The sequence below is a fragment of the Aplysia californica genome, unplaced genomic scaffold (genome assembly GCF_000002075.1).
Source record: "Aplysia californica isolate F4 #8 unplaced genomic scaffold, AplCal3.0 scaffold00031, whole genome shotgun sequence".
Taxonomy (NCBI): domain Eukaryota; kingdom Metazoa; phylum Mollusca; class Gastropoda; order Aplysiida; family Aplysiidae; genus Aplysia; species Aplysia californica.
The window spans coordinates 817202-832093 of NW_004797301.1; the positions used below are offsets into that span (position 1 = coordinate 817202).

General features: G+C 38.6%; 1 protein-coding gene across 1 annotated transcript in view; it reads left to right on the top strand.

The window, feature by feature from the left end:
- Positions 1-12695, top strand: part of LOC101851391 (serine/arginine repetitive matrix protein 2) — a gene marked incomplete in the record, with an annotated part of 50389 nt that extends 37694 nt beyond the window's left edge. The window contains 8 exon segments of the mRNA XM_035973796.1: positions 395-467; positions 2501-2591; positions 4588-4678; positions 5526-5555; positions 6414-6537; positions 7293-7373; positions 10284-10325; positions 11748-12695. Coding sequence (XP_035829689.1) covers positions 395-467; positions 2501-2591; positions 4588-4678; positions 5526-5555; positions 6414-6537; positions 7293-7373; positions 10284-10325; positions 11748-12005 — 790 coding nt within the window.
- Positions 12696-14892: the final 2197 nt, after the last annotated feature.

Consider the following 14892-nt stretch of genomic DNA (forward strand, 5'->3'; position numbering starts at 1 on the left):
CTCTCTCTCTCTCTCTCTCTCTCTCTCTCTCTCTCTCTCTCTCTCTCTCTCCCTCTCTCTCTCCCTCCCTCTCTCTCTCTCCCTCCCTCTCCCCCCTCCCTCCTCCCCTTCTCTCTCGCTGTGTCTCTGAAAAGGGATGTCTAAGACCTGGAGTATCTTGCCTGCTTTGTGTGAGACTACTAGCACCAGCTGCAGCACATGTACTGCCTTCTGGCTTTCCAACTGATTGTAATCTTTTTCTTCCCTTGTTTTTTTTAATTTTCAGAATATTCAATATTCATGCTACAGCTTATAGAAGCTGTAGCCTTTCTACCCGATAAGGAGATTGTACATAGAGATCTTGCCATTCCAATTGATTGTAATCTTTTTCTTCCCTTGTTTTTTTTATTTTCAGAATATTCATGCGACAGCTTATAGAAGCAGTAGCCTTTCTACACGATAAGGACATTGTACATAGAGATCTTAAAGTGAGTAGAATGTTCTTGACGGATTCAGAGGTCCTGTGGGGGGCCTACCGTGTGACCGTGACCGTCATTCTTCATTCTTTCTTCTATTTGTTCCCTCCTTCATTTATCCTTCATTTTTAATATTGTTATACATGGGTGAGTGGAGAGTTCACCATTTGTTCTGATCATTTTGGCAAAAATAATGTAACGTGTTATGGTTTGATTCTGTGCAAGAACAGGGAGCTGTGATCTCAGTGTAGTTTGACAGATGCTCCAATATCGTAACTGAGCAGAAAGCATTTTCTTCTAATGCGTCTCTACATTATGAAACAAATTTTGCTTTGTATAGATGGATTTAATTTTATACGGCATAAGAGCACTTGCATCATGCCTTTGTTTACATTTCCTTCTTCCTTGTAGCTCCAACCCCTGTCCTTAATGCCTTAGGGAAAAAGACAATATATTGCTATATTACTAATTTTTTAACCTGATTTTACCTTTAAAAATTTGACCTCTGAGCACAGGAAGTGACTAGATTCTATATCCACTTTTCACTCCTTTGAGAAAAACAAGTTTGAAATTTTGACTGGATCTCTGTATTGAAATCTCTATAACGTATTGCCAAAAAAGAAACGTTAATATCTCAATACCGAATTAGATATTTACAGAGGTAAAAGAGTGGTTTAAAAATCTCACTTCCTATATCAATTTCTCCGTTTTGACCAAAAGTTGATAAAATCACTCTTTACTTTGGGCTCAGCCATTGATTTGCTGGTGGGTGGGCAGCCCTGTGAGTCATAGCGTCATACTGTAGTACAAATTTCCCCCCTAGTTAACTGGTAAACAGGATGCACCAACAGAAGGAAGTTTAATCCCATCTTGTGTGAGCCATCTCCTCTCTGGTGCTTGGCTTGTCAGTTCTAAAAATAGATACCAACATTTAAAAAGGATGGGTGGGGGATGGGGGATTCCTCTGTGACATTATGACAGGTGTGAATTTGTTTATATCACAAGGGAATGCTGACAGAAGGATAAGTAGAAGTCAAATGGTTTGGATTTTTTTTACTATGAAATTCTTGTTGAATGACATGATCACGCCATATGAATAGAATGTTAAGACCGTTTAAAAGTCAGTCCACTCCTTTCATCTATATTCTCTGATCTGACATCTAATATCCCTTTCTATTCGATCTAAAAATAGATGTTCAAATATGAAAAATTCCTTTTTGACAGTGATGCTATGCTGACAAAAGTGACATTTTTCACCAGTACGTGGTGAGGGAGATGGAAGGATGAATAGGAGAACAACGCAGAGAGAGAGAGAGAGAGAGAGGGGGGAAGGGGGAGTCTGATATTGTTGTTAGTTCTATGAATAGGACGTTGATTGGTCTGGCCACTCCTTGCGTGTCCTGAAATGGCACTGCACAGCGATGGTCTGCAACTTTTTGTAAAGGTGTTTTTGATTGATTGTTGTTCCTCTTTTTATTCTTTTCATCTACTAATTCTTTGTTGGGATCGATATGAGGGGCTGAAATGCAACACCCGCTGCATCCATTTCAGCACTTTTGAGAAAATCAGCTTTTTTTAAAATGCTGCTATGTGCACGGACATGCTGTAAAAGAAAAATTTTTTGGGTGGCTTTTATGAAGTATGTGTTGAGTTTTGACCAAAAACACTTTGTGCGTCTGATAACCGGTAACAATGTGCATTTATAAGCAAAAAAATCTAAATTTTTGTCCCAAAATATCGCTTTGCGAGTTTTGCATCTCACCCCCTCATATATAAGGTTGTCTTCTGTTGTAGGACACTGTATTGTTGATACAGATTGTAAAGTGCAAAGAGCTTTCTGTTGAATGGGAATTGGCGGAATACAAATTCTATTCGTTATTCTTGTTATTATCATTATTGTTCTTATCATCATTATCATCGTCGTCATCATCATCATTGTCATTGTTATTATTATGATAATGATTATCTATTATGATTATTTTTTAAGACTAGTATTATTATTACTATTATTATTATTATCATTATTATCATCTGTCCTCCCTCAGCCTGAGAACATTCTCCTAGATGACAATCTCAACATCAAAGTCTCCGACTTTGGCTTTGCCACCGTGGTGGAGGATGGAGAGGAACTTGTCGGTAAGGCTTTTGTCTGTCCTGGTGATGTGCTGGGTTATGTACTGGGTGATGTGCTGCGTGATGTGCTGCGTGATGTGCTGGGTGATGTGCTGCGTAATGTGCTGCGTGATGTGCTGGGTGATGTGCTGGGTGATGTGCTGCGTGAAGAGCTGGATGATGTGCTGGGTGATGTGCTGAAGCCTGCGGAAAGCGAAGACAACTCTCTGCCTTAAAATTACAAAGTTTTATCTGACATTTTTGGCCGTTTTTAGTTGCTAACTTTATGGGATCAGAAACCAAATGTTCTATCTGCTCTATTAGAATCGTAAGATTATTCAGAGTCGTTATGAAGATATTCAAGGAGTGGCGTTTGTTGAAAAAGCCAGACATGTTGTGAAACTCAACATTTTTAAGGTCCAGTTTCTTAAAACTAGATGCTGAGCTGATTGAACTTTGTAATTCTATGATAGCGAACAGCTATGGTTGTCAGGCTTAAACTTAAACCTTATTTAAGTATAAGTCAGGTCCTCGGTTTTGTTCTTATTCTTAGTAATAGATAATAATAATAATAATAATTATTATTATTATTATTATTATAATTCTAATTATAATAATAAAAAATAATTAGTAATAATAAAGAATTAAAATTATAGTAAAGGCCCACTCCCTAGTGGCTTTTGGTGCTTCATAATAAAATAAGATATAAATCGTTTCATGCATACTGGCCCATGACAACTTCCTCGCGCCCCCCCCCCCCCTTCCCCCTCCTTAACCATTATTGTGCTGATATACTTCTCTGTATGCGAACAAAGAAATGACCAAATGACAGTCAATGTGCTTTAAAAAAAATTCAAATAAAGAAATGACCGCTTTTGAGTTGATGTACTTCTCTTTGCTTAAACAAACAATTGACCTTTATTGTGAAGATACGCTTTTCTTTTTTGTGAACAAACAAATAAATAAATAGCCATTATCATGTCAATATGCTTTACTTTATTTGAACAAACTTAGAATAAATTATGGTCATAATTGGTGGGAAGTTGCCTGTTGCTTTTTTGTGGTTTACTCCTTTCTTATTAAAAAATCTACCGTCCTTATCTCCCCTCCTTTTTTTTACATGCTATGCCCAAGGAATATCTCTAATCTTTGAAACGTATGTGCTCTAATTGTGTTGTAAGCACTGTAAAACTCGTACTAAAGCTAAAAGATTACGATTGTGTCCATATGCTTTTCTTTATTCTAACAAACGTAAGCACAAATTCCAATCATGATAATTGTGTCAATGTGCCTCACTGTATTTGAACAAACATGTGAATGAATGGGCATAATTATGTCAATGTGCTTTACTTTATTCAACAAGCATATATGAACAAATAAATGATCAGGAGTGTGTCAATGTGCTTTTCTTTATTTGAGCAAGTATATTAACAAATGATCCGGATTGTGCCAAGCAATGTGCTTTACTTCATTCAAACAAGCAATATGAGCAAATGATCTAAATTGTGTCAATTTACTTCATTCAAACAAGCATATGAACAAATGATCAGAATTGTGCCAATTTACTTCATTCAAACAAGCAATATGAGCAAATGGTCTAAATTGTGTCAATTTACTTCATTCAAACAAGCATATGAACAAATGATCAGAATTGTGCCAATTTACTTCATTCAAACAAGCAATATGAACAAATGATCTAAATTGTGTCAATTTACTTCATTCAAACAAGCATATGAATAAATGATGTGGATTGTGTCAATGTGCTTCTCTGTACTCAAACAAGCGTATGAACAAATGATCAGGATTGTGCCAAGCAATGTGCTTTACTTCATTCAAACAAGCATATGAACAAATGATCAGGATTGTGTCAATGTGTTTCTCTCTGCTCAAACAAGCATATGAATAAATGGTCAGGATTGTGTCAATGTGTTTCTCTCTGCTCAAACAAGCATATGAATAAATGATCAGGATTGTGTCAATGTGCTTCTCTGTGCTCAAACAAATGCGTGGTCTTCCCCAGAGTTGTGTGGGACACCAGGCTACCTGGCCCCGGAAGTGCTCGCTCACTCCATGTACGAAAACGTCTCCGGTTACGGCAAAGAAGTCGACATGTAAGTCTGCTCTGCTCATCGTATTTATTCCTGTCCTCATCGTCATCATTATCATTTCCCTCTTTCTCTATGGGATTGGGTAAAGGCCGCAAAGAAGAGCTCTTCATCTGTCTCTGTTCTAGGAGATCTTCTCCACCTCCAGTCAATTGTGCTCCTGTTAGCCCAAGATTTGCCTCTAGATCTGGCTTCCAGGTGGATCTCGGCCTTCCTCTCTTTCTCTTCCCCTGGTGGTTCCATCTAAGACTTTTGTCTTGTCACATTGTGGGCTGGCTTTCTGACTGTGTGCCTCCTTGTCTCTCATTCCTTCAATTCCATCCAAGATGGAAGTACACAGCATGTGCACTCATATATATTTGCACACTCACACAAACGTATACACTTTTACACACACACACTCTCTGTCTCTCTCTCTCTCTCTGTCTCTCTCTCTCTCTCTCTCTCTCTCTCTCTCTCTCTCTCTCTCTCTCTCTTTATTCAACTAGAATATTAACAAATTTCATCATCACATCTCGTTTTTCTTTTCTTTTTTTTTCTTTAAGCATAACAACTTGTATCCTGCTGGCTCATTTTTACATAACTTACAAATATCGGAACTAAAAGTGAGACACAGGACCCGCCCCAAAAAAGAAAGAATATTAACAAATAACATCTTCAATGATCTACACCATTTGTGCAGGAACCATGCCGACGGGATGTAATAACTCCACACTGCCGTTGATTAAAGCCCTTGAGATTTCTTGTGTCGAGACTTCACACTGCATCCTGTAGTATATAGATTTATGTGTGCTGATTTGGCTACTTACTTACTGAGTTTTTGGTTTTTTTGTTTTTTGTCTTTGTTCTACAGGTGGGCCTGTGGAGTGATCATGTATACGCTGTAAGTACACCACTGAAACCTTGGGTCGAGATAGATCAGTTTTATTTTTCTTGAACTTCAAATGTATTTTTTAAAAATTGAGAAAAATTTAGCTGTTGGAGGAGGGGGTTTCTAAAGGGTTTTCAATTGGTATATGTTTGTAAGTGTTTCATTATCTACCTGTTCATGTTTCTGTCTTGAGGAGTTTTCTTGTATCCTTTTTTGTTTTGGTTCACTAAAAAAAATAGTTATTTACCTTTATGATACATCGTACTCAAAGGTCTTTTACTTCTTGAGATAAGCCTCAAATTGTTGGCAAAAGTAAACTATAAGCCTTATTATCTTTAATTCTGCATGGCAAAATTTAGCCTAAGAAAGGATGGGGGTGGGGGGGGTAGATTGAAGGGTGTTACTGGAAGGTCCTATTTCTTTAATTTCCCCTCTGCTGTTCTCCCCTCTACTGTTTTTGTCTGTGTGTCTTGTTTTTTCTTACCACTAGTAAATAGATGTTTCTGTGTCAATGTGCTTCTTTTTTCTCAAGAAAACGGAAGTTTAAGGGTCTTTGAAAAAGGCTTTGCAGTCTGGTGAAGGAGTTTCTTAGGGTTTATAATGTTGGCTTTTTTTTAGTTCATTTATTTTATTTTAAAAACTTAATCATGTTATATACAGACAGAACATTTTATTTTCATTAGGCAAGTTTTGAACAGTTGTCAAAAGTAAACAGTGAACCAGATTTCACTTTTTTTTTCAATTATGTTATACGAGGAAATCAGTTGTTAATCCATTTTTGATATGTGGTGTTCGTGTTGATACAAAAACAAGGCTTTTACTCTAAGAACGACGACTCATCGTATTGTATTTGACACACGCCGTCCCCAGGTTATGTGGAGCCCCTCCATTCTGGAACCGGCGCCAGATGATGATGCTCCGCGCCATCATGAACGCCGACTACACGTTCAACAGTCCAGAATGGGACGACATCTCGGACCCACCTAAAAACTTGGTGAGAAGAAGCTCTTGATTAGTCTGTTTTTTAAGCGGTCGTTTCATGTATGTGTGTGCTTTAATGTGGTCTGCCCCTCCTTTTATTTTTATTTTTCAGTGTTCCTGTTGTTGTTCATATATCTGTGGTGAAATATGAAGATTGTTGTCATAACTCATATCATAATGTGCTTTGTGGGTGGTTGAAAGGTGCTGTAGTGCGGTTTGCTCCTTCTTTCCTATCAATTCTTATCAATTATATATCGTCCTCATAATTCCCTCCTTTTTTATGCTTATTACTCTCTTGTCACACCTCTAATCTTCAGCACTTAAATGACCTTATTGTGTTGCAAGTGCCATAAAACTGTTACTAAAATTACTGTGTGCTGTGATTTAACACATGTTTTGGAAGAGTTATGGCAGTTCTCTCTCTTCACTGTACATGCATCCCCTCCTCCCACTCTTGCGGGTGGTTGGAGGGCGCTTGGTCTGTTTGGGCAAAGAGCGGGATGCCGAACAGCAGTTTAATGATATCTTTACAGATAGTTTTAGTGGACTCTGCCCCTTGGTTTTTTTTCTTATTTTAAGGGTTCTACCATCCAAACCAGACATAGTGCGATCTTTATAAATTCTATATAAGATGTAAATCAGTGGTACAAAACAGTCTATATAGATGCTGAGAGTTCTTTTACTGTGCAAATAAGTAGTGCTGTCTTGAGGTGGATTTCTTCCAATATCACATGGATAAGATTTTTTTGTTTTCTTTTTGTTGTGCAGATCCAGAAGTTGCTAGTTGTGAATCCAGAGAAGCGTCTGACAGCCCACGAGGCGTTGGCACATCCGTTCTTCCAGAGCCAGGTGAGTGTCGTCAGCGTCATTAGCACACGTCATTGGCACACGTCATTGGCTCTCGTCATTGACACACGTCATTGGCACACGTCATTGGCACCGTTAACTCATTGACCCTGGAATCGATTGCCACTGTTGGACAGAATGGGTTTTTTGGGGGGGGTTTTACAACTCGACTGAAGCTCTACTACTTTTGCAACATGTACTTCCAACTCAAGACAAAGAACGGACTTAGACATAAAGACAAAGAAGAGAAGCTTCCCTTAGAGAAGTTTTGTGCAAAGTTTCATTTGCATACAGTGCAAGCAGCACAGTAGGCTAATAATAACAATAACGATACTAATAAACAGAATTTGCTTACCACATATCCCCACTTAACGGCAAGCTCTTTACACTTTTCAATCAATATCATTTACCCCAGCAGATCTTAGAAAATTCTGAAAAATTCTCAGCTTCCCAGGAAGTATATGATGCAAGCAGCTGATTAATTAACCCTTCCAGCCCCATGCGCGTACATTTTCAGTAGCACATAATGTACCTCCCACCATCCCCAGAGTAAATATTCTCAGCCACGCTCGATCTGCCATGGAGCGTATATTTTCTGTTTTGGGGGTACCGAATTTGTGCTTTTTTCAAAATAGCAGCGAACCTAATTAAACTCTTAATTTTCATAAATCTTTTGTTCATTTACCTTTAAACATTATTATATGTTATTATCTTAACCTCATAACGAAGAAACTATATAACATTTTAGAATGCATGTCTCTTTTTCTGAAATTCTACTGTATTGGCTCGGGCTAGGGTATGTTGTGGGTGGTTGGCGGGTGCTCTGGTGTGGTTTGCTCCTTCTTTCCTCTTAAACATCTATCGTCCTTATCTCTCCTCCTTCTTTTTTACGTTTGTTGTTACTCTCTTGTAACACCTCTAATCTTCGGCACTTATATGACCTTATTGTGTTGCAAGTGCCGTAAAACTCTTTACTAAACTAAACTAGGGTATGTTGCCAGCTGTATTTACCTGGGACTGAGATTAGGGAGTGCAGAAAAATGGCCGGGGTTGGAAGGGATAAGGGCTCAAACACCAACAAAGTGCTACAAGTCAGCTCAACTCCACTCGTCTTCTCCACCATGTGTAGGAAGCTCAGGACTACGATAAGTACATCCGGTCAGTGCGTCGGATGACCTTGAGGGTGCAGCAGGCTATTCCGCTCCTGCCTCTGGTATCTCTAATTCCACAAACGCCCCACCCACCCCTCCTCTCCCCTCCCCTCCCCCCTCCTCTCCCCTCTCCCCTCCCCTCTCCCCTCCCCTATTGTGTTTGGCAGTTGTGTTCTGAATTTTATTGGCGTCAATTTTATTTACTTTTGTTGCCTGTTTTTGGGCATATATATGTCAGCGTGTTAGTATTACCAAAGATAGTACAAGACAAGATGGGCCACTTCTCTCTTTGAGCCAATTAAAAAAGTGTCCTCAAAATTTGGTGGCGCCCTCTTCACAAAAGCGCACTCTTTGCGAACAGAGTTACCCTACTTGAGTTTTAAAAAATCAAAGTGAAACTAGCAAGTTTTGGGATAAATTTAGGAAGAACGCTTTTTAAAAATGGTTACGCTGACAAAAAAACTCTTCCGGAGGAAAAGGAGATGGTTTTCTTCGTTTAATTTGACTTTAGAATGAAGGGCGAGAGGATATTAAAATTAAAAAACCCCTAAAACTCCGCACTGAACGTACCCGAACTGCTGATGAACTTGCAGTCGATCTGCGCACGCAAGGAGGTGCTATTCCTATTCTTCTTCTGGAAAAACGAAAGAGAGCTTCAAAACAGACTGCAGCGCCATCTGAAGCAAAGAGCATACTTCCTGCGGACACTTTTTAGGCTGAGTGGCCCATCTTGTCTTGTACTATCTTTGGTATTACTTTTGAGCAGTTCCATCTGTTTAACTAGGTTTTTGTAGGTCCATTATCCTGAGTACATGTATAGTTATAGATTAGTAGATGTATGTACTAATTCCATGTACTAAATTAGTAGTAAGTATTGCAAGTTTGATGGGTGGGGGGATAGGGGGGCACTCCAGTCTTATATTATGCTCCTCATATTTCCTTAAGACATATATCAGAGGGGGGGGGGGGGGGGGTTGTGTCTTTGACTCTGCTAAGAAGGAAGTTCATTTGGCCGCTTTCTTTGTTTATTTCCTCCTCTTTATGGGGGTCCGTTTTGCTGGCCAAATGTTTCATTGTTAAGTTATTTGTTAGGTCAACTGTGGGTCAAGACTAAGGGGAGGAGGTTGAGAGCTAAAAGAAGGTGTTGTCAGTATGCGTGAAGGTTTTGATATTTGTGGTCAGAGTTCATATGTTTGGGGGTTTTTTTAAATATATTTTATTATTCTATCTTTCACGTTGCCTGGACTGAAATTTTAGAAGAGTGTTTGCACTTGCGTTTACAGTACAGGTGTGTAATTTCGTTTTGCCTGCTGGCGCGATTAGTTTAAAAAAAATTAAATTGAAAAAAAAAAAAAACAACTGTTTTTTTAATTGTTTTTTTAATTTGAGAAGGAAAAAGGGAGAGAAGGGGAGGGGGAAGGGGAACTATTGTTTGTAGCTTGTTTTAGAAAGAGTATCCCACATAACTGTTCTCTGTTTTGTCATATATATACTACAAGTAAGTGCAAAAGTTGTTTTGTTTTTTTGTCTCCAGTGCGGTGAAAAATAAGTGAAAATGCAGTCAAAATTGCCCAAGACTGCGAACCATTGTTAGGAAGAGTTGTTGACTTATACAAGGGGTCATTATGAATTATAATATAGAATTATAACTTAGAAACATCGCAAGGTGGAGTGGCATGTGGTTGTTTGTACAGGCGATTGCCTCAGACAGATGGCTGGTAAAGCATGTTCAACTGTACTAATACTTGGTTTTTGTCTTCAGGTTCAAGAGCCCAAGAAATTCCCAGCCATCCGCAAGTTTAGGGTAAGAATATTGTGCATCATTGTGTGTTCTCATAACTGAAACAAATGTTACAGCAGCGGCGTTATGTAGTGAAAACCTGTGTACTGTAAAATGTGTTTTCACAAGTAAAGAGGTCCAAAGACGTAAATGGAATGTAGAGTCATGTTCTGGTCTTGGGTTTTCTGAGTGGAGAGAAAAGTTTTTTGTTTTTAATTCCTCTGTCTTTGTTCAGACTCTTTTCTGTTTCTCTCTCTCTCTCTCTCTCTCTCTCTCTCTCTCTCTCTCTCTCTCTCTCTCTCTCTCTCTCTCTCTCTCTCTCTCTCTCTCTCTCTATATATATATATATATATATATATATATATATATATATATATATATAAATATATATATATATATATACATACATACATACATACATACATACATACATACATACATACATACATACATATATATAAATATATAATTGAAGAAACCAACTTTTTTGCTTTTTTGACAATTTTGATGGAAATGTTTTGTTTTGGGCTCAACACCTTAACACCTTTTATGTCCTCTTAAAAACACATTCCTGCATGGATTTTACTGACAAATGTGGATCAAAGGCACAAAAAAATGTAAATTTAGTTTTCAAGGACACTACAACTTTGGAAGTCACCAAACTTTGGCATCCATTTTTCCCTAATTTTACCTCTGGCACTAGACAACCCCGACCTCCTTCAATCACAAATATCCCATCTTGAATAAGATAGATGGGCATTTTTAAAATAAAAAAACCAAAGCAATTGAAACAGGATTTAAGATAATTAGTAATTGTAAATGACCAAAAATTGATGAGCGCCTGATTCCACTTGGTTGTAGGGACATAAATGTGACCCTCCCGGTCGAAATCAGTCATATGAAGGAAATTTCAAAACTAGTTTACCTTATTTCCAAAAACTATCCCCATTTTCCTACAATAAAAAAAAAACATGAAGTAAATCTGACAATGTTTGGCGAGAATATGGAACTTTTAAGAGTGCAAGGTGCGGAAACACAAAAAGGAGAAAATGGGCTCCTTAATCTCGTCACGCAAGCTCACAACTAACCACACACACACCTCCAAAATAATTCACAATAAAATATTTGTTGTCGATTATAGTTGTTTATTTTGATCTTAAATGAAGCAGAAGATATCAAACTTTCAATAGAAAACAACAACAAAAATTTCATTGAATGGCACATTTTTGCCTTTGGAGCCTCATACCTTATAATAGCACATTGCGTCTTACGACTGGTATTGACCGGGGCAGACAGAAATGCGTTTGATCTTTCCAAAATTTATGGTAGGTTGTAGTCCTTTAATATCGTACTATCTCGGTTTTTGTTTATTTTTCACTGTTGATAGTTTTTATTTGTTATTTTGTCTATATTCTCACCTCAGCCATTGTTTTGCTGTTCCCTCAGTCTGCTGTGTTTTGTGTCATCTTCTACTTGCGGCTCAACTTCTACTACAAGCACCCTCCGCCCATCTCCATGGACACACTGCGCACCAACCCTTACAGCATCAAAGTCCTGCGCAAGGTCATCGACACGTGTGCCTTTGGCATGTACAAGCACTGGGTGAAGCGTGTCGACAACCAGAACCGTGCCGCGCTGTTTGAGCACACGCTACGCGACGACTGGAAGCTCAAGCTCATGATGGTGGATGGGGTGAAGCACTGATGATCACCGTCAGTGTCTCCCCTGTCTCTCTCTCACTTACTCGCTAGCTCTCACTCTCTACCACCCCTGTGCTGCTGTTTAGGTTGTTCAAAAGTCTTCATTTTTTATACCGCTATGCATTCGTTTTTGTAAGTAGGTATTGTTTTTAAGCTTTTTTTTTTTTTTAGGGGGTTCTAATTTCATCAGCATTTGATATCATGGTTGTTTGTTGTATGTTATGTTTTAGACCTTCAGTTACTCAGGTCTTTTAGGAGGTAGGCTGCTTCTTTGCCCCTGCCTGTTAGTCGCCAATTCCCCCCTCCCACTCCCCCATCCCCGGCTAGTGCAATACCTAAGCACTTCGCCCCAGACACCCCAGTTTGATGTCATCTGTACCGAAATGTACATGTGATTTTTTCCATAAGTGTAAAGTCTCTCCCTTTTTTCCTCCTTTCTCGGGCTGAGAATTGGGCACAGTTCCCTGATAGGTAGTTGGTGGATGCTTTGATGTGTTGTGCTCCTTTTTTCCTATCGAACACCTATCGTCGGTTTTTCCTCTCCTTCTTTGTGTTTGTTACTCTTTTGCAACTCCTGTAATCTTCGCTACTTATATGATCTAATCGCGTTGCCAGTGCTGCATAACTCTTACAAAAGCTAAATATAAAAACAGTTCCCCGCTCTTGAAATTACCTGTTTGTGTATAGAAGGAAAGAAAACTCATTTGAAAGCAAAGTTTAGGGAATGTCTCTCAGACCTTCATCGTTGAGAGTGTTGTAAATGAAGCTGCCCTGTTGAAGTGGCCTGATGAACCCCATGCAACCCTCCAGGGCGGTGCTACTGACTGAAGTGTCTTTAGGCCTTTCCCAATGGGGGGGACATTAACATGTTCTTATGCACAGTAGAATTGTAGATGGGCTGATTCATCAATGTCATGCTCATAACTGTGCCAGAACTGCAACAGGGAACTGCTGCTTTTTCTGTTCTTATCCTTACTATCCTCATTTTTTCCTCTACTTCTTTTGTATGTTTGTCACACTCTTGTGACCCTCTATTTCCGGGGTGCCTTGATAGTCGATGTAGACTTTGTGCTGTTGAAGCTAGAGAGGTGAGCAGAGTAAGCCTGACTCCCTGTAAAGACTTCTCTGTTGAAATCCTCCCCTTGGCGCTCATGTGACCTTATGCAGTCACGAGTGCCGTAAAAGCTCTACTAAAACTAAAAGAATATTTCTCCTGGCTTGAACTACAACTGTGAGTAGTCTCAGTTGTAGAGACTGTAGGTGCTGTGTGCTAATATGATAGTAATAACTGCATCAGTGCAATTATTATTTCTTTTATTAGTGCAGTGTAATGAGACAAAGCTCATCAGCACACAGTCTAAACAAGCTACCCATGGGCTTTGGTTGCAGTTCCCTTAAAGCAAATGAGTAGAACTATCGAGAGGGATCGAAACAACAAAAAAAACCCAGGTGTAAAACCTTGGGTCGTGATCTGAGAAAATCCGCACCACTCTGTTCTTGTGTGGTCTTATTTGTTATAAAACTTGTTGTTTTAACACTTTGTAATTTTTAACTCTTTCAAGACAAATCTCTTATGGTGTAAAATACAGAAATGATTGGTTATGGCACTGATTTATTGAGGATATGTCAGGAAAGAGTTAATTTTTGAAGATTGAGCTGACACAGTTGTCAGATTCATGTGTTGCGTTGCTTTATGTGCTACTGATTTTTCCTAAAGTATAACAAAGTTATATGACTGTCTTGCTGCTTTTCTTTATTAATTTCTTTGGATGGGAAAATAAAGGTTTTGACAATGCTCTGACAAAGAGAGAAAACAACAACAACAAAACATTTTTCTTGCAAAACAGTAGAAATTGTTGTAGTTTTTAAGCTTCATAAGGGAAACTGAAATGTAGCGTAAAGAAGGATAAGTCATTTTCTTACTATATATCCCCTCTAGTGTGTTCTGATCATGCAGTTCAGAAGCCCCCCTCCCCTCCCCTTGTCCAGTGTACCGGAGGCACCATGTCCTCAGATTGTAAAGGAACTCGTTTCTGTTTGTGCAGAAAGAGACAGCAGTGTTGTGAGTAGCTAGGAATATTTGAATACATGCATGGCACTTATAGATGGTTCATTGTTCATTCACTTATAGATGGCCAGCTGTTCAGGTGTACTGAGCCCAAAATTTTGAAAATGTTTTTTTACTGCAGTTTTGTTAATCATTTGTATCAGTTTTATGTCTTTGAGAAATATTGTATATGAATTCAAATTCTAAATTTTGAAGGAAAAAAAATATTGGTAGAAAATACACATAAGTAAGGATCAATTTTTAAAAGGACAATATGTTTTTTTCTCTCTCCTGATAAACCTCGTTTTTTGGGCCTAGAGCAATTGACCAGCTTGTTGATGCTGTGCTCTGTGAAAAGTGGAGAAGACAAAACTCCTCCACACCGGTATCTGTTTGTTGCTTATGTTGGTGATCACTTCTTCTGACGGGATGATGAATAATTTTGTGGCGCAAGCTGGGCCGTTTTGTCAATAACCACAAAAAGTCTTGAGTTTTCTGATAGCATTTTTCGATTTTGATACTTAATTGTTTTTTAATTTTAAAAAAAAATTATCAGTTGTTGAGGTGTCTAGCTGCATAAATCTCTTTTAGCTACGGTCACAAGTACACAGGCCTCGAAAGTTTTTCACTTCGACTGTCGTGATACTGGACTTTTTTCAGCTGTATATCTGGCTTGCCTAGGTTGAAAATGTTCCGCTCACTTAGTGCTGTTGTCAGAGAAGGAGCATTTTTTGTTCTCTGGTAGCAGTATGCTGAAGGTTGGAACAGTTTGTGGGTGTTTTATTTGAGATCATTTCCAGGTATCGTCATATTTGTGTTTTAGCTGATGGTCAAAGTCTGATGT